General features: G+C 49.7%; 3 protein-coding genes across 8 annotated transcripts in view; 2 read left to right on the forward strand and 1 right to left on the reverse strand.

The window, feature by feature from the left end:
- The first annotated feature begins 1,072 nt into the window (after window positions 1–1,072).
- On the forward strand, window positions 1,073–11,407 carry PSMD5 (proteasome 26S subunit, non-ATPase 5). 2 transcript variants are annotated; one of them, XM_071765973.1, is made up of 10 exons: window positions 1,073–1,437; window positions 1,620–1,764; window positions 2,379–2,492; window positions 2,927–3,055; window positions 3,286–3,395; window positions 4,052–4,194; window positions 4,647–4,838; window positions 5,641–5,750; window positions 6,348–6,488; window positions 6,970–8,711. In XM_071765973.1, the coding sequence occupies exons 1-10, from the start codon at window positions 1,259–1,261 to the stop codon at window positions 7,225–7,227; spliced, it is 1,521 nt and encodes a 506-aa protein (XP_071622074.1). In that variant the 5' UTR covers window positions 1,073–1,258; the 3' UTR covers window positions 7,228–8,711. The 2 variants fall into 2 exon arrangements, with proteins under 2 accessions (XP_071622074.1, XP_071622075.1); XM_071765974.1 differs by lacking the exon at window positions 6,970–8,711 and adding an exon at window positions 8,975–11,407 and having other exon boundaries at window positions 1,154–1,437.
- On the reverse strand, window positions 9,642–17,054 carry B3GALT9 (beta-1,3-galactosyltransferase 9). The gene is given in 3 exon segments (XM_071766642.1): window positions 9,642–9,679; window positions 9,682–10,738; window positions 16,575–17,054. Coding segments are annotated over 3 exon segments (1,575 nt in total).
- Window positions 17,009–22,839, forward strand: part of KCNT1 (potassium sodium-activated channel subfamily T member 1) — a 64,237-nt gene continuing 58,406 nt past the window's right edge. For 2 of the 5 annotated variants that reach the window (XM_071766310.1, XM_071766309.1), the window contains exon 1: window positions 17,009–17,245. In XM_071766310.1, coding sequence (XP_071622411.1) covers window positions 17,100–17,245 — 146 coding nt within the window. In that variant the 5' untranslated portion in view covers window positions 17,009–17,099. Of the gene's footprint in view, window positions 17,246–19,844; window positions 19,984–22,839 lie in introns of those variants that run through there. The other 3 variants (XM_071766307.1, XM_071766308.1, XM_071766311.1) reach the window with 2 other exon arrangements.

The following is a 22,839-nucleotide window of genomic DNA, read 5'->3' on the forward strand; positions in this document are numbered from 1 at the left end:
ACTAAAATTGTCCCTATCAACACTGGGCACCAGAACTGTCCCCAGCAGCATCACTCGCTAAAACTGTCCCCATTAACATCAGTCACCAAAACTGTCCCAACCCTCACTGGTCACCAAAATTGTCCCCATCAACAATGGCCACCAAAAGTGTCCCCACCAGCAGCTGGGACTGTTCAGTTGGAGGAAGAGGAGGCTGAGGGGGGACCTCAGAGGCTCCCTGTAACCCCTGAAGGACACTCCAGAGGTTGGTGCTGGTCTCTTCCCACAGGGAATGAGGGGCAGAGCACGAGGGAACGGATTGAAGCTGCAGCAGGGCAGGTTCGGGTTGGATGTTGGGATAAAAACGTTCACACGGTGATCAGACACTGAAAATGCTGCCCGGGGTGGAGTCACCAATCCTGGGGGTGTTCCGGGGTGGTTCAGATGTGGTGTAGAGGGACACGGTTTAGGAGAGAACTTTGTAGAGCAGGGCTGATGCTTGGACCCAAGGATCCCAAGGGTCTTCTCCAACCTGAAGGATTCCATGCTTAGCACCTGAGGGGGAATCCTTCCCTCCAGAGAAAGCACCGAGAGTGCTCTCAGACACTTCTGCTTTTATTTTCCCGTCAATAAAATAACAATTGTCTCCATTTTGACATTGCCGGGGCTCTGTGCTTCCTGTACCAGACCAGGGGAGTTCTGCCAGGTTCTGTGGTACTGTTCAGGCCCAAAGGGCTGCGAGCAGCCCCAACACTCAGCTCCATTTTGCCTCACCCTGCACCTTTATCCCACTCCCAGCTCCATCAGGACATTCCCGCCCTCCTGCCGGCCCCGGGGTTCTGCTCCCCAGACCCCGGCATCGCCGCTGCTCCTCCCGCCCGGGCTGCTTCCCAGCTCCGTGCACAATTTTCCCCCTTTTTTCCCCCAAAGCGCAGCCCCGCCCCTCACCAGGACCCTCCCCACAAACCACGCCCCCACACAAACCACGCCCCATACACAGACCACACCCAACTTAAACCACGCCCAACTCCACACCACGCCCACATTATACCACGCCCCCCCATAGTCCACGCCCCCTAGCACCGTCTCCCCGCACATTGACCACGCCCTTTCCCCCTCTCGACCAATCAGACGATGATGTGGGCGGGGCCAAAGGGGGGTAGGGGGAACGGGGCGCGGCCGCCATTTTGTTGTCGTCGTGGCGGACGCGAAGGAAGCCCTTAGCGACGGCGGCGCGGCGGTTGCTAGGGGCGGGCGCGCTGCTTCCGGCGGCGCTAAGATGGCGGAGGCGGAGGCTGTGGCGGAGCTGCTGGAGCGGGCGGCCCGGCGGGACTCACCGTTGGAGGAGCTGCGGGCTCTGCGCTTGGCCGTCCATGCCGTGCCGCCCGCCGCCCTCCGCGCCTGCCTCAGCGACGACCACCTGGGAGCGCTCTTCGCCCTCCTCAGCGTTAGTGACCGGTGAGTGAAGGCACGCTGGGCCCTGACTCGGCCCGGCTCGGCCCGGCCGCCTCTCAGCTCCCTTATCTCCCGCCGCTGCCCCTCGCCGGCCCTGCCCTCCCTCAGGGCCGGGGATGGCCCCCTGGGAGCCCCCGGGGATTTCCCCCCGCTGAAGGGCCGGGGTTTGGCTGTGTCCCGCCCAGGGAGCAGGTGTCTGCCTGTGTTTCCATCCTGGAGAGGCTCCTGCAGGCCCTGGACCCGCTCTATGTGATCCAGAACCTGAGAGAAGAGCTGCAGAAAGGGCTTTTCCATCCCGACGACTCCGTGAAAATCCTCAGCATCTCTCAGGTACCGCGTTTTCCTGCAGGAGGAAAGAGCAGAGCTCAGCCAGGCCAGGTTAATCCTGAGCTGTGGCTGCTGCTTCACCTCTTGCTTCCCCCTCCTGTTATTTCCCGTTTTGCTCCCCTATGCTCGGGTCGTTTTGGACAAATACTCAGCAGTCTGTTGGTGGATGATGCTTTGGGATCTGTCTGCTTAACATAACTTCTAGAAGTGTCTTGAGAGATGTAACTTGTAAATAAAATTTCTATCACATGTTCTGGAGGAAATTGGCTGAACCAGCACTGCCAGCAGGTGCTGTAAGGATTAAAGGCAGCAGCATTTTGATCTTCAGTTTACTTTGAGCTGTACTGGGGAAAGGCTGAAGAGGCTGTAGTACCATCACACTTGTTGCATTAATCTAAAAGAAGAGAACTGTGAAACAGTGTCATGTAGGATGGACTTTTAGAGTCTTCTAAAAGCAGGGCCAGCTTGCAGCAGGTTGCTCAGGTTATTGTCCACTTGAGTTCTGAGTATCTCCAGAAAGTATGGTTCTGGGTTGCTGTTCCAGTGCTTGAGTGTTCTTATAATGGAAAAATAGTGGTTTAATGTTGTTCTCTATGATTATTTTGTGATTTCTTTAGGTGGGGAGGATTGTTGAAAACTCAGATGCTATCACAGAGATTCTCAACAGTCCTGAATTATTAAGGCAAATAATAAATTGCATTGGTGGAGAGAAAATAGCAGTGGCTAAAGAGGTAAATGTTGCTTTCTTTTTTCTTCCTCCCCAAACTGATACAGACACTGCACAGAACAGCTTTGCTGTGTCTGAGGTAACAGCCTCCTTGAATAAAATGCAAGTTTATCTTGCTTGAAAGGTGGTGTAAACATCTAAATGCCTTAAGCTCAGAAATCATTTAGTCAAGATAGAAAATTTGCCTAGAATTGTTGTCTGCCAGCATCTATTGATGCCAAAGTGAACTCAGATCTGGATTTGATGCTAGAGGCTCTGATCACAGACCTGTGATGAGCTCTCATCAGGAAAAATTGTATCACCATAAAACCTGAGGTGTATAACTTGATTTGATGTGTCAGGGCAGAACATTGAAACTGAGTCTCGTTGTCTTGGGTTTTCTTTCTGTTTTTAATAATAAGCTTTTGGGTTTGTTTTTTTTTTTTTTATTACTTCCAGGCCATCAAATCTCTCTCAAGAATAGCACAGACACAAGATGGCTTGGAGGCTTTATTTGTGAGCAGTTTGTTGAGTGACTTGAAAAATGTGATGGCAACAAATGATATTGTTCGATACAGAGTGTATGAGGTAGGGGCTGAATGACATGAAGTTTTCTTTACCTCTCTTATTTTCTAACTCCTTAAGAACTTGTTTCAGGCACACAGGTTAATTATGAAAATCAAATACCTGAAATTCTGTATTTAACATACCCAGAGTTAGCATTGTAAAAAGGATTTGGCCATTGCTGTGAGTTGTTATCTTTATAATGTTTTTACAAACCATTTTTTTTTCTCCTGGTTTTTGGTTTTTTTTTTTAGTTAATTGTTGAGATTTCTTCAGTGTCAGCAGAGTCCCTGAATTACTGTGCAAACAGTGGGCTGATAGCAGAGCTGATTGGAGAGCTGACTGGAGATGATGTGCTGGTCAGGTATGTCAGTAGTGAGCTTGCCCTGGAGATTCCCCCCCGTGGTTAAAACTCAGATTTTCAGACTTAAAATAACACTCTGAACACATTTGTCTGTGTTTCTCATTAAACCCTTTTGGGAGAACCCTTGGGAGGAGTGTTGGGTTTGTTTTGTTTGTTGGAATTTTGCCTGAATCATAGAATCCTAGAATCCTAGGGGTTGGAAGGGACCTGGAAAGATCATCTAGTCCAACCCCCCTGCCAGAGCAGGGCCCCCTAGAGTACATCCCCTAGGAACGTGTCCAGGTGGGTTTTGAATGTCTCCAGTGAAGGAGACTCCACAACCCCCCTGGGCAGCCTGTTCCAGGGCTCCGTCACCCTTACAGTAAAAAAATTTTTTCTGATATTCAACTTGAACCTCCTATGCTCCAATTTACACCCATTACCCCTTGTCCTATCACTGGTCACCACTGAGAAAAGCCTAACTCCATCTCCCTGACACTCACCCCTTACATATTTGAAAACATTGATGAGGTCACCCCTCAGTCTCCTTTTCTCCAAACTAAAGAGACCCAGCTCCCTCCCTGAAGGGTAGAAACCCTGTGGTTTTTTTTTTCTTAATCACTGAATATTTCAAAAACCCCCTGAAATTTGCCCAAATAACCATTTTTCTGTTCCAGAGCTGCCTGCATAGAGATGGTGACCTCCCTGGCCCATACTCCCCACGGGCGTCAGTACCTTGCTCAGCAAGGGGTTATTGATAAAATTTCAAACATCATCCTTGGTGCAGAGTCTGATCCTTTCTCAGGCTTCTATATACCAGGTTACAGCTTGATTTTCTTGTTTCCAGTGTTTGCTGCTTGCTTTTGTCAATGAGTTAAATTCAGAGGACTGCTAAGCTGCTGTGTGTGAATTTTTGAGTAGGAGAAGGTGTTTGGATGTACCCAAAACATGCTGAAGGACACTGTTATTCATGAGCAGTGGTACTGCAAGGAAATCTGGAGGAATTGTACTGCATGCTTGAAATTTGTGGTGATGTAGCCTTTTTTTTTTTATGATTTCAAGGAGACAGCTCTGTTACATCATGAGTTAAGTAACTTCCAAATTGTTCCTGAGTTCTGCCCTTATTCTGTTGCCTTTCACAAACAGAATTCAGATTTGATAACACTCATTTAGCAGTGAAACAACCTCGTGTTAATGTATGTTTGATTTTGACATAACAGAAGTTGTTTGTTTCTGCACTCTGAATACTTTTTTTTTTTTTTTTTCTTTCAGGATTTGTTAAATTTTTTGGAAACCTGGCTGTTGTAGATAGTCCCCAGCAGATCTGTGAACGATACCCTGTCTTCATGGAAAAAGTCTTTGAGATGGCAGAAAGTCATGATCCAACCATGATTGGGGTGGCTGTGGACACTCTGGGAGTCCTGGGATCAAATGTGGAAGGCAAACAGGTCTTGCAGAAAGCTAGTTAGTATCTTTTTATTATTCCTTTAATAAAACTTTACCAGGATGTGATAATATACAAGAGTGAATTGGTTTGGTTTAATAGAGAAAGGAATTTAAACTGTATTTATTTATCTAACATTGAAGAGTGTCTGAATAGCTGATTTAAACTGTCTTGCATGGTGGTGTGAAGTGCCTGGCAGATACAATTCTGGTCTTACAGGTGTGATTCAAATTATTCTTTTCTAGTGAGCTGCATTACCCAAATCATCAGTAGCTGTGGGGTTTTTGGGTGTTTTTTTTTAATTTCTGTTTCTACTCATGTCATGATCTTCTCACCAGGGTTAGAAAAATAAGAATTGCCATGTAATGTTGGTGTCTGTGAAGACAGTTTCTCTGAATATAAAACTGTTCACAGAGGATTCTAAAGAGTTCTAAAGCAAGTTCTAAACTTCTTGCTGCTTGTCTGAACTTTGCTTTTTGAGTGAAAAAAAATCTGTGTTGGCAGAAAACTACTGGAGCATTGAGTGGGATTGAAGATCTCTAATTACAGGTGTACTAGAGGCCACACTTCCCAAACTAACTCTGCTGTCTGAGACACAACTTCAGTTTGGAAATGCTTGGGTGTTCTGGAGAATGATCATAAAAGCTTTGGATTTGTCTGTTTTAGATCCCTGTGAGGCAGAGAGGCTCTCACAGGGAGAGATTTAACGGGCAGCAGTGGTTCTGCTGGGGGATGCAGTGTGATGGAACTGATCAGGTGACTTTGCAACCCTGTAGAGGTCTGGCTGAATTAATGAAAAGCACTTTGGTTTTCTCTTCAAAGGGAGTAGATTTCAAAATCTGTTAAACAGGATAGGGCACCAGGCAAAGAATGCCCCCACGGAGCTACGACTTCGGTGCTTGGATGCCATTGCAGCTCTGCTTTACTTGCCTGTAAGTTTGTGCTTTGCCTTGTTGGTTTTGGTTCATTTGGTTTGTTTTGCCACATTTTTGCTCCTTTTTCTAAATTTTCCTACATTTTTGCTACATATTCACTACTTTTTTTTTTTTTTGCTACGAAGCTTCATTTTTTAGAAATTCCCTGATTTATTTGCTTGCTTTTGAATTTGTTTGCAAGAAGCCAGGTGTTCTGAAATGTTTATAAAACATGAAGTCAAGAGAGCGTTGGCAAGGGAATGAGAGTAAACAGCTTGATATTCTTGTGCCTCAAAGGGGTAGTGGTAAACTGCTCTAATCCCTTCTTTAGAGTCAGTGATCTCATTTTAATCTGGTAGTTCTAACAGAGTGAGTAAGGCATTTTCATTTGTCTGGCAGGGCTGTACTCCAGCACAAGACTTGCCTCATAAATCCATTTATTTAAATCTGTCTTCCAAGTCCTCAGTCATGAAAATAAGTTGAAAATTTAAATTCCAGTTCAATCTGCTGACAGATTGTTTTAAATAGCTTCATAGCTATTAAACATGTACTTAAAACTTGAAAGCTTTTAATAATCCTAAGCAAACTCTTTCAATTTTTATGTGATGCATGTAGCCAGAGCAGCAGACAGAAGACCTTTTAAGAATGACTGAATCCTGGTTCACCTCCTTGTCTACCCAGCCCTTGGAACTCTTCAGGAGCATCAGTACTCAGCCCTTCCCTGATCTCCACTGTGGGGCTTTACGGGTATTTACTGTAAGTGCTTTTTAGTTTATAGATGTATTAGTGACTTTTATTGCCTTTTAGGCTCAGAATTATGTGTTGTTTGGTTTTTTTAAGTCACAAACTTGTTGCTGAAGCCCTGAAGTGGTCAGAAATGAAGTCTTTTCTATTGTGCCCCTTTTGCAGCCACCACTTCAATGCAGCAGACTTGTGCTGCCTGTAATGTTTGTTTTCTTATAAATTGGAGAGGAAAAAAAAAAAAAGGCAACAGCTGTACTGTAGGGTGCTGCTTTGATTATCAGAGGCACTGCTGTGATAATTCACTTTAAAGCTAAGCACTGAGCTGTTCTTGGGTTAAATCCTGCTACTCGAGTGGTGGCTGTGTAACTGCTGGGTAGAATCAATATCCCAGTTGATTGTTCCTTGGCTTGTGTAGCAGCCTAGGGTGTAATTGCTCTGGGCTTTGTAAAACTGAGGTGTTTCCCCCTCCTCTCTCTTTTGTCTCCATCTTCAGGCGATTGCAAATCAACCGTGGGCCCAGAAGTTGATGATTGACAGTCCAGGATTTGTGGAGTACGTTGTAGACAGATCTGTGGAGCCAGACAAAGCTTCCAAAGATGCCAAATATGAACTGGTTAAGGCCCTTGTCAACTCTAAAACAATTGCAGAAATCTTTGGGAATCAATATTACTTGAGGCTTAGGGCTTACTTGAGGGAAGGCCCTTATTATGTTAAGGCAGTTTCTACTACAGCTGTGGAAGGAGCAGAATAATGTCCTTCAGGTCTTGGTTCCCCTTCTTGCAAACCTTGTTACTGAATTAGGTGTTAAGATACAAAATGTGAAGACTTTCCAGGCTGGAGTCTCTTCAGATTCTTTTCTCTTTAGGGGAATGTGAAGCACTTTTGACTCCATTGGAAATGAGTCATGAGAGCAAATCAAACCTATAGGGCACAGCATAATTTCCCCTAAGATGTCATGGCTGAAGTTCTCTGTGTGCTGTTGTGAGATGAGTAACCAAAGTCAGCACTCTGTCAGCTGCTGTGTGTTATTTTACAGAAATTAATCAGTGTTTAGTTAAACTGCTGTGGGGTTTGGAGTTCCTGTCGTGTTTTTTCAGTAGATCACAGTTCAATTTAAAAAAAAAAAAAAAGCTAAACCACCTCAAGGTTTGTAACCTCCAATGCTGCCATCATTTCTCTGTCTTTTTCTATGTTTTTATATCTGCCAAGCCTGGCAGCACACCTGTAGCCAGTTGTGTTCTTCCAGGAACCCTCTTGGGATGAGTATCCACGTGAGGAAGTAGGAACTGGGTTCTCTTCTGTTTTCAGCTTGCTGGGTAGAAGTCTTGCTTGAAGAAATAATCCTAAGCATTGTTTACATTTTATGCTAAGGATGGGGGAAAAAAAAAAAGCTTTTAACCCTCTTTAAAAACAAGTGAGTGTGGGCTCCAGTGTGTAAAACCAAACTGGGAGCTTTGTCTTCCTTGTTGGCTGCTGCTTTGTAAGGCAGCTCAGTTGGCTTGCTCAAAAGGAGTATGAGCTATAGCACTACAAGGCTACTTCAGAACCAAACCTTAAATTGTTTACACTATTTTTAACATATTTTTTTAAATTTTAAGTGTTATTTTAAAATCGTATTATTTGAGTTCTTTGAGTTAGAATAAAAGAGGTAAGAACATAAAGCTTTCATGTTTAAGAGCATGAAGTGAATTAAGAGTTTGGGAATGTAGTACCTTACAAAGCTGAAATCTTTTGAAGATGTTCAGCTGTGGATGATGGATGTTAGTGACATGATGGATGTCTTTGTCCCTCAAGAGAGACCATAATGTACCTTATACAAAAAGTTTGTATATTTTTGTGGAAAGAAATCTTAGGCTGGGGGCAGCATAATAAAACATGAAACTCTACTTTTGGGCTAATTTTAGTGGTGTGTCACCTCTTTGGAAAGCACTTGTCCTGTGTCCCCATGCTGCCAAGTGAAGCAGGATGATCTGATCCTGCAGGAACTCTTCCCTTGCTTGTAGGATCTTTGAGCTGCAGCAGAGGTGATGGTGTTGCCAACAATTTTTGGCAGGCAGCAAAGTGGGCTCAGGGCATGAAAGTTGGGGTAGTTCCCTAGTGTTAAATAAGGTGTCTGAATGCAGGTGACCTGCCTTGTTGCTTTTGATCTACCATGTGCAAATGTCATCCAACATTGTGCTGCTGCTGGCACTTGAGTCCTTGATGTGCATAATAAAGACATAGTGAGCAATGCAATACACAGTGTCTTGTTTGTCAACAGGGAGAGCACTGAGGCTTCCTGAACCCTGCATCCAGAAAAAACAGGAAAGCACTAAAAAGGAAATGAAAAGGGTAGAGAAGTCCTTAGTTTGTTCTCAGACTGGACAGTTCAGTTTTGTTGTTTTAGGTGGCTTTGTGTGCTGGTACTCTGTATGAGCCATATACTGAAATCTCAGTAAAAGAAATCAATATGTAAACCTTTTCTGCAATTCATGAGCCTCTTCTCTGTGTGTTTTCAGCTGTTGCTTTTGAAGGCTACTCTGTGTGCTGAATCTTTAGCATCTGCTTTGCATGGTACATTTGCCAAATACAATATTTTAGAATCCGCAGAGATGCCAAACAAGGGGATTTTTTTATTCATTTGTACACATATGCTTTATTTTGTTGAGTTTGAGCTCAACATTCTGATTAATTGATCAGAATCTTACCCCTTACTGTTCACATGTACTTCCTACCCATCCTGTGTGCTGCCATATGGTTTACAGGTTGCTGCTGCTTTATCTTCCTACAATGGATACATTGAAATGGGTGGTCCTTGCCCTCCCCCAGTGAAGTAGCAGATGGAGATAATTGAGGAGCAAACAGAAATGGAATGAAGAATGAGAATTAAGGTAACATTCTAAACTTGGTGAACTTAGTTTAAAAACAAACAGAAACCCAAAGCTCCTCATTTTACCCTGTTTAACAAGCAGCAGAACTTGGTACTGGAGAATTATTTTTTTTTCTTGCAGGTAGGTATGTAGCTGTAGGACACCCAGTTCTCTGCTGTAGCTCACTGTAGCACTGAGGATTGATTTGCTGTTGAAAGGAGGAGATCTAACTCAGAACAGATTCCTGGTACTGAATGTTAGCAGGATAAAACAGCTGGTAAAAGGAAATTCAGGCTTTTTTTGCAAAAGTTACATCTTAATCAGCAAAATGAAGCACCTCATACTCTATTCTAAGCTAAACTGTTTGAACTTATCAATATAGGTCAAAACCTTGCAGGACACCAGACCATAGTAAGTTTCCAGTAATGAGCAATCATTCCCATCACTTGTTTCCTTCCAGTCTCTGAACAACTCCTCCTGCTTCATGTTGGAAGAGGTGAAGATGAATTGATAGCAGCATCTGTTGTAGCTGATGTGCTTTTCCCCAGAGAAACGGGAGCTGTGGGTGGGGGTGATGCCAGCTTTCTTGGCACAGATGCCAATGAAGATCTCGGGGGGCACTGAGGGTGGCACCTCCTTGGCAGCCACCAGCACCTTGCGAGCCACGTCCTGGGACATGATGAAAGCACTGCCCTGGCAGTAGTCTGGGTAAAACTCCTCTGGGTAGTGATGGGTGGGAACAAAGCCAGGGCTGGCAGGGTCTCTGTCAGGCATGGCTTGGTGGATGACCCTCCCCAGGTAGATGTCCTCAAGCTGTGTTAAGCTCAGCAAGTACCCAACCAGGCTGGGAATGCCCACAAACACATCTTCAGCTGTTTTAAGGATGTACCTTGCCTGGGGACAGAAAGCCACTGCCCACTCCACACTCATCAACATCTTCTGGGTCTGTGTCTGGGGAGAATCCATGAAGCTGCCTTCAATAATGTCCCTGTGCTTTTGAGCCTCTGCAGTGATCTCCAGCTGGGGGGTTCCTGGGGGTGGCTTTCCCAGAGCAAACAGAGTCAGGACACTGTAACCTCTGCTTTCTGTCACGTTGCCCCACGTCTGCCTGATCACCTCACGCCTTGCCCTGTTCTCTGGGCTGCTGCAGACAAGAACGAGCAAAAATATCTCCTGATGTGAGCATGAGGCTGTGCTGCTGACAGTGAGAGAGAGACTGAGCTTCAGAGGCTCTGTGTCCAGCTTCCTGGCTCTCTCCCTGATTTCAAGAGCCTTCCCGTCGGTGTAGGAAAGAGGTAAGGAGCTCAGGAAATACTGCTCCAGTAAATCTGCTCCAAAAAGCAGCACGTGGAAAAGCAAAATATTAAAGAGGATGAAGCACCACTGGTGAGTGCGGAGCCTGCAGAGCATCAGCTGGGGGAGAGAAGGCAGAGAAGATGTGGACACTATTGGCTTGTTACTAGAACAGAGAGGCTTTCCTTCATTTGATAATAATGAAGTCAAAGTCAAATCATGACACTTAGATCACTCTCTTTGCATTATTAGTGTATTATTAGTCTTTTTTCCCCCTGAAAACCTAGGAAGCCCAAGCTCCTGTGGCACAGCATGGCCCCAATCCCAGGCTGTGGTTGAGAAGATTCCTTTACATTCATCCCTGCATGGAAACCCTGAGGAATAACTCACTACTGATATTGTCTGACCATTGGGAAGCTGCTTCTGAAGGGCTGGGATGCTGATGAGGAGCTGTGGATGCCCTCATGCACAAAAGGACACCAATACCAAAAGGACAGAGCCTGACAGTGCTGTAGGGAATCTGTCAAGGTAAGAAGCCCAAGGGGGGACTGTTCCTGTAGGAACAACTCACCTGCATGGTGGTGGGAGCTCTCCCTGCAGCAGGGTCTGTGTCTCCAGCAGGTTCTCTCCAGCAGAAGCTCAGGGGGCAGGGGCTGGATCTGTGTCTGGGGGATTGAGTTACTGCCCAGTGTCCAGAGCTGCTGCTTCCACCTCACCTGCCTGCAGGGGGGAAAGATGATCCCAGGGGATGATCGTGTTGCAGTTGCATCAAACACAAAACAAGCAAAACTTGAGCCTTTCTCTTTATTAATTTCTGATGCTTGGGGATGGGGCTCTGAGAAATAAGGAAATGAAGCTCCTGCTTCATCCTGGAAAAAAGGTTCCCCTTACCCAGGGGGAAGCTGTGCAGGCTCTGCCAGGTTGTTTTTTACAGCTCTGCCATTTCAGTGTTGGTTTAGTCCCAGGAGTCTTTTCAGTGGGAGCTGACATTGCTCAGCCCCATGACTGGGGGGTGTTTTGGGGTCTCTCCTCACCCCTTACCCCTCCAGCACCTGGTTACTGGAGCAGGGGTGTTGTACCCCAACAAGCTGCCTTGGGTGGTCCTTTGGGTTCCTTCTGCACAATGTGATCCTGTGGTTTGGAATTACTCTTGGGATTGATGGTTTTTGTGGTGGTTGCAGGTCCTGGTGAGGAGCTGGGGTGATCCCCAGGCTGCTGCTTCCTCTGGCCATGGTCTGGGCTGTGCAGGAGCCTCCGGGTGTTGCTGTTGGCAGTGCTGGGGCTGGGGAGCTGCAGGGGGCTGGAAGTGCTGGAGGGGGAAGAGCCAAAGACACCACAAACAGGATGGAGGGGCCAGCGGGGGGGAGAGTTGGGTTTGGCTGCAGGTCCAAAAGCCTTGAGGCCAGCAGCCTCTGGGGAGGGGGTGGGTGGCAGCCAGGATGCTGTGTGATGGGCAGATTGTGGTGGTGAGGGGGGAGGGGGGTCATCTTTCATCAGCACAGACATGGAAACTCCAGTTTTTGTGTTAGAGCAGGGAGACTGGGCTTGGGTTTTAGTTTAAAGAGGTTTTTTGGTAGCTAAGGGTGCAATTTCTGTTGCAGCACCCATGGGTGAAAGGCAGGCCTGTGCATTGGGGGGGCTCCAGGTGTGATGCTCTGACCATCACCATCCTCCCTGGAGCATCCTCAGGGAGCACAGCATCAGCCAAATGTCCCAGGGAGATGGGGAAGAATTCTGAATTCTGGTTTGGAGGGACCAAGGGTTAATCCTCTCACTGCCTCTGGTCCTGGGGCAGTGTGGGGAGATCTTTCCCCCAGGGGCTGGGAAATCTGCTTTGTTGTAGGGGATTACTGAAGAAACCAGGTCCTCAAAACATGGTCAGAGCTTCAAAGTGGGTGTGTTCCCCTTGAAAGAAAAGCCCGAGCACATACACAGTGTGTGACCCCCAGTGTGGACCTCAGCTTTAGGCTCTCCAAAACTTGGAAAAAAAACCCTTTCAGGGAGCTGGTGAGCCAGCTGGGCCACAGCTTCATCTGCACCAGCTTCACAATTAGAATCCTTGTCCAAGTTGTGCTTTGAAGCTTGGCAAGCTGTCAGCATGGGAAGTGTCAGTTAAATCTGTTCTCTGAAATAAAAAGCTAATAAGGAAATATTTTTTGAGTACAATAATACAGCACTATAGCCCCGGATACCCAGTCTGGGGGTGGGGGGGGGGGGAGGAAAAAAATTCCTCCTTTGAAGGTGCTCCATCTCCAGCTAAACCATTTGATAAGCAAATAAATACTAGCATTTGAAACCACTTCCATTAAAAATATTGGCTTTCCCAATTGTGCCTTGTAAGAATAATAATAAACCCCACATGTGTATCATCCCTCTGGCAATTAGGCACAGCGTGGGGCTCCCAGTCCTTCTGAAGTCATTTCTGTAGCACTGCTTGGTGGTGGCAGCAGGAACTTCAAACACTCACAGCTATCACACAGGTGACATCAATTCCCCCAGCACAGCCAGGGGCAGGGCAGCTCTTGGATGTGGGGTTTGGTTTATCTGAAAAGCCTGGCTGAGTCCTGCCAGGGAAAGCTGAGGAGGAAAGAGCCATGAAATGGCTGCTGAAGGGTGAAGGAGCTGATCTGGAGTGCCCCAACCCCCCCAGGGAGGTGAAACACACAACAATGTGTGTATGAGCTTGTCTCACTTTTGGGTGAAGTGGGATTCAGGGGAAACCTCCAGGGAGATCCAGTTTGCTGAAGGATAAATTGGGGATCCCTGGAGCAGCTGAAGCCAGGTCAGTGTGGGGAAAGGAACACTGTTCCTACAGCTTCACCCTGAAACATCTTATGGGTGCAAACAACCAGGGAATCAGGTTTTCCTGAGCCCCAGGACTATGATTTGCTTTAAGTCAGATGTTCTCATATTTTTCTTAAGTTTTAGGTCCAAGCAAACTTCGTAACAGGAGCAGGGATGTAGCAATAGTGCTGTAGACAGCTTGACCTCCCATGTGGAGTGTTTGGGCTGAAGGGTGTTTGGGGCTGATTTGGACTCTGAGCTCCTGGGGTACCCAAAGTGAGAGCAGGGGCTCTCTGTGGGGTGGGGGGAGATGGGGTTGGGCAGGATGAGCAGCCTGGTGCAGTGTGCTGCAGGGGAGCAGCCAACCCCCCAGCCACTTAAAATGGCTTTTAAAGTCTTCTGGCTTCCCTCCCAATGCTGGGAACATTTGGAAGGGGGAGCAGAGCCTGGCTGGTTCCAGTTCTGCTCAACTCTGCTTCATGAAAATGCAAAAGCTTTGGATGACGCAGCGGGGGTGCAGGCGAGAGCTGGCAGATGGGGTTTATGGGGGAAAACCAGGGAAAATGGGGTTTTCCAGAATAAATTTGCTCAAAGGGAACAGCCCAAGCTCTGCCTGCCCCGGGTGTCCATGCAGTCACTCCCTGGAGGGTGGACACCCCTCTCCATTCCCACTGTGGTCTCCTCCCAGGTTCTTCCTAAAAGCTGGGTTTGTTCAGATCTTCACTCAGCTCCAGAGCTGTGCCAGATCCTGTTTGCCACCTGTAGGCAGGTGCTTTTCCTGGCACAGCAGCTTCTTTCCATAAGGCATTCCCCATGCCCTTGTACTGCCACTTGTCTTATTTTAAGGGTGAGACGTGGCCCATGTCCCAAGGCAGCACCTCTGCTCCCCCCTTGGGATGCTCCAGGGGACACCCAGCACCTTTCCTGTGTCTCAGACCCTGCCCCAAGGGTCCCCTCTATTTACAACCCACCTTCTGCACACAGACCCAACAGCGTGGGGGGCTGGGAAGGGACTTGTCTGGTTCAGAGCAGCAGCAGCTGTTGGAATAAATAAAAGGAGACAATTGTTTTAGGTCTTAGTCACCTAATAGAGATGTTTCTGCTTACGGAGATGATTCAGCTCTTGCAGGCAAAGCTTCACCTTAAGTTCTCCAGGAGGTGCTGGTGGAAGAGGAGGAGCCACCCTCCCTGGTGTGTTTCATTTGGGTTTTGGTATTTAACATCCTTTTTGGGGTTAAACATCAGTAGAAAACTGAAAAACAAGCCAACTCACCAGAGCTCTGACCCAGGAGACAAATAGATGAGCTGCTCCTGGCACACAGGGCAGGATGGCTTTTCTTCCTGTTAGTGGCTCAGCTGACTGACTTAGAAATATGATTTTATAGCCAAGTTCCTAGCAATCATTTTTTCTTCTTTGCATACATACATCAGCCTGGGAATCACAGAGCTCTATCTTTGTGTATGGGGATGTTTGATTGTTACTTCTTGAGTTTAATGACAGCTTTGACAACTACCAACCATGATATTCCTCGACAGAGACAGCTGAAACCCTCTGTGTGTGCTGCAGGTGCCTCACTCAGCCTCATAAACACCCAGCTGGATGGAGAGAGCAGGAGATTGGGAAAAATGTTGAGCTGCAAGGCCAAGGGTTCCAGCCCTTTGGCTGAACGTGTTCTTAAGTGGTGATCTCCCCACCAAGAGCTCAACTTGAATGAGAAGTTCCCTGTTCTGCACTGGCCCAGAATTTTTCCCCTTGTTCTGAATTTTCCCAGTGGGCTGTGAGGCTGCCCTGCCATCCCCAAGGCAGGCTCTGCTCACGCCTTGGCACCCCCAGGCTTCATTTGAAATTCCTCTGCCACCCCCATCACCTCATTTGTGTCTTGGATGGAATTCCCTGTTGATCAGGTTCAGGTCCATGACAGTCCCTGGGGCTGGGAGCAGCTCAGGCATTGCTGTGCTGACCCCACAGCTGTGCTGGTGCCAGGCTGGGACGTTTCTCCTGGGGAGCTCCTCACCCTGGGGTCGTTGGGGGGTGAGGGGTGATGTGCCCCAAAATGAAGGCTTGCCCAAAGTTGTGGAGTGCAACAGGAGCTGAGGGCAGGTCCTGGGGCTCACGGAAAGCCCAGGCCCATCCTTTCCACATCCCAGAGTGCTGAATGGATCCTGCCACGTGGACCTGGGGGTGGCCAGGCAAGGGCTTGCTTTTCTCAGGTAGGATCCCCCCAGATGCCATCACCAGGACAGGTTGTCCCTGTGCCCAGCAGCTGGCACCCCCCTGCTCCACGGGGGGACCAGCGAGTCCACGGGGTGGGACTGGGCTGCAGGAGCTGCAGCCTTTGGATGGGGATGTTCTCTTCTTCTGGCTCTTTCTCTTCCCTTTTTCATTTATCTTTTCTCCCCACCCCCACCGTAACAGTTTAAAATAATTCCTCCTCCACGCCTGTGTTATCACCTGGCATGTCAATGTGCTGCTGTGCCACCCACCCACCCCTCTCCTGGCAGAGCTGCACGTTAGCATTTTGTACCCCGTAATCCGTGGCAATTAGTGAATGAAGAATAACGACTTAAAAACATGATGGGTCGGGCAGCATCACCCGGGGAGTGATAAATTGTGGGTTTTTTTCTCAAACGGTTCCTGCTGTAGGAGAGGCCAGATGGAGAGGGAGAAGGGAAGAGCTGCTGCAGGGGAAGCAGAACTCTGGTCCTAGGGAGAGGTGTAAACCCCAGCGTGTCTGAACGGCCACGGTCCTCCGGAGCTGGAAGCCCCGCCGTGGGGCCACCTCGGTCCTCCCGGTGGCCAGCGGGAGTCTGCGGGGAGGGGTTTGCACCGGACACTCCCGGGGGGTGCTCAGCTTTGGGGCACTTCAGGCTTGGCCACGTCGTGACAGGTGGCACCTCCTGGTGATGCTGAAGGGGAGACCTTGGATCGGTGCCATTAACCCTTTGCTGGAGGCACCCGGCTGCTCCCGGGCTGTCCCCACCTCTGTCCCCAGGGAGGGGACACGACTGCAGCGGGAACCCCCCCCAGCAGGGGAACTGGGCCCGCTTCCTGGCTTTGGGCGCAACCCCCACATGCTCAGCGCATTTATTAGAGAAAAAAGCAGTAAAAACAAGAATAAAATAAAAATCGTAATAATAATATTTTTTTTTAAAAAAAAAAGGAAGCCGAGACCCCGGTGCGGGCGCGGGGGGGAACAGGCGGTGCTGGCCGGGTCGGGTCGGGTTCGGTACCCAGGGATCCCGGTGAGGGCCGGGTCGGGTTCGCCACGTGGGAGTCGCGGTGCCGTTGCGGGCCGGGTTGGGTTCGGTACCCGGGGGTCGCGGTGCCGGTGCGGTGCCGGTCGGCAGGGGGCGCTGTGCTCACGGGGGGTCCCGGCGGCAGCACGAGGCGGCGGCTCCCGCCCAGAGGTTGGGCGGGGGGTGCGGGGATCGCTGCCGCTCCTCCGGTGCGCGTAGGGCGGGACCCCCCCCCCCACCTCCTCTTCCTCCGCCTCCTCCTCCCGCAACTTCCCGGCACCTGTTGCTCTCCCTCCGGCGCCGCGTCGCCCCCGGGATGCGGAGCCCCCGGGCCGTGCCGTGATGGGCCGCCGGCAGCGGGACGGCGGCGGTGGCTGTGCCCGTGCCCGCGGCTGCGGCAGCGCGGGGCGCCCATGCTCGGCTCCGCCTCGCCCCTCCGGGCCCCGGCACCGCTCCGGTGATGCCGTTCTCCGGAGAAGAGCGGAGGCTGCAGGGGATCTACAGGGCGGCGGGACCGGCGGAGGGCAGGGCGACCGACGGGGCGGCTGCCTGCACCGAGGGCTACACCAACCGCTCCTTCGTGTACGACGATGGCAGCGCCCACAGGTACCCGCCGGGGGGTTGAGGGGGGGGCTGCCTGTGACCCCCTCGTGGGGAACAGCGGGGCTGGGAGTGACCGCGGAGCCGCCGTGAAGAGCCGAGGGCGGACCCTTCCCTTCTAGGGTGAGGGGGTCGGGGAGAGCAGACCCGGACCCGGCAGGACCCTCGCCCCGCTTTGCCCCCACCCTTTCCGTGCCCCGAGCCTGAGACAAAGTTTCGGCGACACTTCCAGACCTGGCGGGGTCCCCGGGGCAACGTCGCCTTGGGAACGGAGTAGTGAGAGGGGGGTCTGGGGCTGCTCGGGGGTCTCGAATGCTTCCCGGTCGTGTCCTTCATGGGAAAAGGGTCGGTGCTGCCCCTCGGTTGTGCCCGTCCCGAAAAAAATTAAAACCCTAAAACCCAATCAAATTTCGACAGGTTTGGGCTGGTTTTGGACCAAAGCTATCATGTCCAAGTACGAGGGAGGGGATGTAGGGTAGTGAAGAGCTGAAGGGGACCTCAGGGACTCAATGCCAACTTCCCTCTTGTGCCGAGGCAGCAGCAGCCATCTATCCCTCTGCTTGTTGCTGTAGCACCTCAGTGCTTGTTGCTGAAGCATCACAGGTTTTGCCTTGATCTGATCCTATTTACTCGTGTGGCTCTTCTGACTGTTGCACTTGCCAAATGTCAGCTAAATGAGCAAATAAAGTGCGTGTATCAATTAATTCTTGGCAGATAAAGACCTTGGCTGGGTTTGTGCCCTGGGCTGGTCAGATGAAGTCTTTTATGTTGGCACCTCCTCACTAGGAGTTAGGGAAACCATCTTTTTGTGTTCCTAAAAGCCTAGATGGAAAAAGAAGAAGGAGTCTACACAGTGAACTCTTTAACTTACAGTGCATTGCCACTGACTGGGTAACTGGCAAAATCCTTGAATATTTGTTCTTGGGATTAAGCCCCTCATCATGTCCCCCTGCTGTCCCCTATCAGAGACACGGTGTCTGAACTGGGACCTGGGACCACCTAACTCCTGAGAACAGTCTTGAGTTGTCTTGGGTTTGCCAGGGTGGCTGCAGAGCCATGAGGCCTCCACCAGAGCAGATGTCCTAATTTTGCAGCTGTACCTGGTGTGTTTGCAGAAAGGAGTCCTTGAGGAGGTTACCAAACACAGCTGTGTTGGGGGGAAGCAGAGATCAGGCTGGAGGCAGCACCTTGCAGAGGGTTTGGGCTCCATCCTTAGGGGCAAAGGAGGAGCTGCCCAGCTCAGACAGAAATTGCTCCTTGGTACTTACACTGCAGTACTGCTCAGGGTCATTTATTGTTCTCTAATCACAACAACAAAATCCTTGTCCAAAGGTCTTCCCTTCTGTCTCTTTCCATCTGGGTAGAAATGATTTGTTTTCTAATTATTATTATACAGCTCAATGTGTTTCTAACCCCCCCTGGCTCTGCAGAGGTTGAAAAGCCATTGCTTTCCCTGGCTTGTCTTGCCTGCCTCTGCCTTCAGCCCCTCTGCTGCCCTTCCAGAGCTATTCAACAAGCTTGTTGGAGCCCTCAGGACTTGGCAGCTCTGCCCATCGCTGCCTATTTCCCTAGCTCAGAGCAGCATGGATCTCTAATGTACTTTTTCAGTGCTGTTCAGCTGAAAAAGCAGAAAATGATTGTTGTAAAATGGCTAAAGGGAAAGGCAGGCGTAGGCAGAATGATGAACACCATCCCCTCCATTAGATGACCCCAGGGGCCCTGCTGGTTGTTTGGTTTCCTCATCTGCAGCTTGAGCTGGGGGTGTGGGTCCTCTTTCAGGGGATGGACACCCACCTTTCACAACCTGCTGTCTGCCTGGCATGGGAAAATCCTTCCTCCCTTCCCCTGGCTTTACCCTGCTCCTGGGGAAAGGGCCATGGAGGCAGCACCCAGCCCGTGTCTGAGTGGGGTTTGTGTCTGATGGGTGCACTGTGCCTGGGCTCAGGAGCCCTACACAAGGCTTGTCCTCCCTCTGTGCTTCCAGGCATGTCCTCCTAGCTTTGGGTGTGATGGCAGAGAAGCAAACCTGTCCCTGGAGGTGTGTGAAAAGGGTGTGAGAGCTTCTGAGCAGTGATGGGTAACGTGGTCACTGTACCCTCTGCTGAATGCTCCAAGGACTTCAGCTGGGCTGGATCCCTTGCAGCAAATGGAAGCCTCAGTTTTCCCCCTTGATGAGCAAATCCAGAGGTGACTTAAAAGCTACTGAAAGAGAAATTCCATCATCTGGGTTGCCTGAGTGTGAAGGGGTGTGCTTCCTCCTGGTGGACAGGGGTCCTGAGAGTCCCTTAAGTTGGAAAGCAAGAGGTTAACTGTAAAAGCACTTGGAAGTGTTTGGAGAGCAAATACACATTTCTGGCACCCAGAGGGCACAAATAGCCTAAATTTTACTTTCCTACCTCATGGGAAATCTGGGTAAATGTTTGTAGAAGGAGCTAGTTGGTCATTTAGGGGAATGCAGGATTTCCTCCAGGCAGCAGCTCTGCTTCCTCTGCCTTGCCCATTTAAGGGCACTCTGGGGAGAAGCAGTGATGGATGAGCAGCCATATGGAAGGGCTCATGCAAAAATATCCTACACAAGTGAGGAGGTCTGCTGGAGAAGCAAGGACATGCGAGAGGAGACTCGTTTTTTCCATCCCCTGTCTCCTGCTGCTATGGCTTCTTTACGAAGAAAACAGTGGAGGAAGGTGACCTGCCCAGTGACCCCTGGAGAAACTGCTTAGGAAGATCATGTCTTTGCATTAGACGTATGTGGCTTTTTTCATGTCTGGTTTTAATGTCTCTTCCAGGAGATCTTGCCTGTCTGCCCTGCTCTGTGTAGGTTCAGTGCTGCTGTTTATCCTTGGAGTAAACAGGAGAGCGGGGTGGGTTTGTGTTCCTCGCCATGGATTTGGGAGCAGAACGTGGAGGGAAGGTGGGTCCAGCTGGAGAGGCTGCTCCAGTGCCAGTGCTTGAGCAGCTGGGGCTGGAAAGCAGCAACCAGAGAGCTCTGGGCACTGTGAGCACGAGGATCTGGATGTGCTGATGGAGTGGAAGCTGGAGAGGCTTTGGCTTGATAGGAGCTGGGCTGTGGTGGGCTCTGTCCTCAGGCCCCTGGCTGGGCAGATTGCACTTTCCTGCTCTAGAAATCACAGCAAGATTTGGAGCAGGGGCAGCAAAGTAGGAAATACCTACAGGTACCTTCTGCTGCTCTGGTGGAAGCCTCTGTGTCCACAGCCAGATGTTTGCCTCCTGTCCTCACTGAACTCGAGGTGATGGGTGAGTCCCTGGGCTGGGTTTCTGTGAGAGAGCTTGGGAAAACTGATCTGAATCTGTGAGAGATGGGTATTGAAAGAGAAAAAAAAAATTGATTAAACTGAATCTTGCTCAGTGGGAACAGCCATCCAGACTTGGGTTGACTCTCCCATGGCTTCTCCTGGTACACTTCCAAGTTATCAGGTGGACTCTCTCAGTTGAGCCTGAGGATGGTTCCAGCAGCTGAGAGCCCATCCTTGTCTTTGAAGTTTTCCATTTTCTGGCAATGAATGGGAAGATGCTGCTTTTGGCAGAGCTTGCACTGAACCAGACTCTGATCTCATTAATATCCAGTTCCTCCAGGCAAGATGACAAGCTTAGACATTTATCAGCTTCCCAAAAGTCAGCTTTATGGATTGCAACAACTGTTGCTTTGGCTGCTCGTGGGCAACCTGGCAGAGCTGTTCCAGGAGACATTGCTATAGGGAGCCATAAAGCTCTGAATCAACCCCCCCACGTTTCCAAAGTGTTTATGCAGCAGAAATAAGGAATTCTGCTCTTGTTTTCCTCGCTGATTAGGAAAAGGGAAGCCTGTGGCTCTGGCAGGGTTTGAAATCCAGGGCTTGACGGGTCTGTCAGTGGGTTGTGCTGTGAAAACCACCACGGGAGAACACCTGGGGAGGTGGGAAGAGGTTTGGGGAACCCCCCTGCTATTCCATTTAACAAAGGCCCTTGACACACTCAACATCCTCCTTGGAAACTGCTGTGGGGCTCTGGCATGGCCGCCTGTCACCCTTTGCTGGAGAACAGCAAAGTAGGTCATTGCCTGTGCTTAAGGCTCTTTCTGCTCTGCAAAAATATTTACAGCATCTATTTGAATCCTCCCAATCCTCCATCAGTGACCTCTTCCTGACCCCCACGCCTGGTTCCCAAGCGCTGCACGCGATTTGTTTTGGAGCCTCTTCCCGTTTCTCTTGTGTCCACGCCAAACCTTGCTGGAGTGGGGAACATCTCATTCATCCTTCTGCAGGCCAAGAGCCCGGGTGTCAGACATTGGTGTCCTTTGACAGTGGATGGTGACAGGGACAGAGGGACTTGGCTTCCCTTCCCAGGGATCGGGACCCCGAGCTGGAGGTTGTACCCAGGGCTGTGCTTGGAAGTCGTGGCTGGATCCATCTCCCAGGGTTGGCCTGGTCTCTCTCAAACCCACCAGTGCTTTCTGCCTCTGCAAGAGGATAGGACTTCTCTGCTTCTGTCTGCTGACAACCCTCTGCTTCTCCTCTGAGCCTCTGCCCTGGGATTTCCCTGGGTTCCTCCAGCTCCTGTGAAGTGCTCGGCTCCCTGCTCGCCTGCTCTGATTTCACCTGCCTTTCATCATGTCTATTTCCAGGCTAAAGGCTCCTCCTGATGGATTTAGTCTTGCACAAGCTGCTTTCTGTCCCTGTCACTCTCCCTTCTGCCTTGCTCTGTCTCCGAGGAGGGGAATGAGCACAGTTTGTAGTTCTGGGGTGGGTTCAGCCCTAGCCCAGCAGTCTCCTCTAACAATCTGAACAGCTCTGACCTCTTGGCTTTGTGGTGTTATCTGCTGTGACTTTGGCTCTCTTCTGAGTGCTAATTTGCAGGCTTTCTCATGTCTATGTAGGACAGTGATTCCACCCCCCCAGTCCCTTTTGGATTAGTTGGCATTTATTGATGCTAATTTTCGTCTGGCATTTTCTCATCGGGTTGCTCAGTGCTGCAAAATCCTCCTGCAGCTCTTTACAGGGAGGTTTAGGTTTGACCCTACTGGATAATTTGCAGTCATCACATCACTCCTAAATCCCTGGAATGGTGGAGAGCCTCGTAGGACCCCCCAGGAGATGTTTGCTTCAGTGTTCCCCTTCTGTTTGTCTCCTGTCTTCTAATCCAGGAGACATTTCCCCCTTGGTCCTGTCGCAGCCCAGGCTGGCAGGTGGGTTGACAAGCTTTTCCCTGGGGGTTCTATCTCTGAGTCTTTTTACCCCTGAACAGTGTGAAAAGACTCTTCCTCCCCCCACGTCTCTCTTATTTTCTGCTTTCAGTACCAAGGGTCTGGAGCACAGAGAAGTTTCTCTTCCATATTTCATCCTGAGCTCCTTCTGGCAGTTTGGAGCTGTGCAGAAGGGAGAAGTTTCCCAGAAGCTCATTAGCAAGAATTAGCACTTTTCCTGATCTTGCAGCTTTTATTACTTTTAATTTTTATTATATATGAGATTGAAAAATCCTGGGCAGTGGCGGGAGAGCTTGGGCTGAGGGGGAGGGAGGCAGCAGCAGGATGCTCTGTGAGGAGCTCCCATGTACCCTCCTGTGAATAATGATTCTGGTGAGTAACGAGCTCTGCCTGGGGGGCA

This window comes from Heliangelus exortis, chromosome 22 (assembly GCF_036169615.1).
Source record: "Heliangelus exortis chromosome 22, bHelExo1.hap1, whole genome shotgun sequence".
Taxonomy (NCBI): Eukaryota; Metazoa; Chordata; class Aves; order Apodiformes; family Trochilidae; genus Heliangelus; species Heliangelus exortis.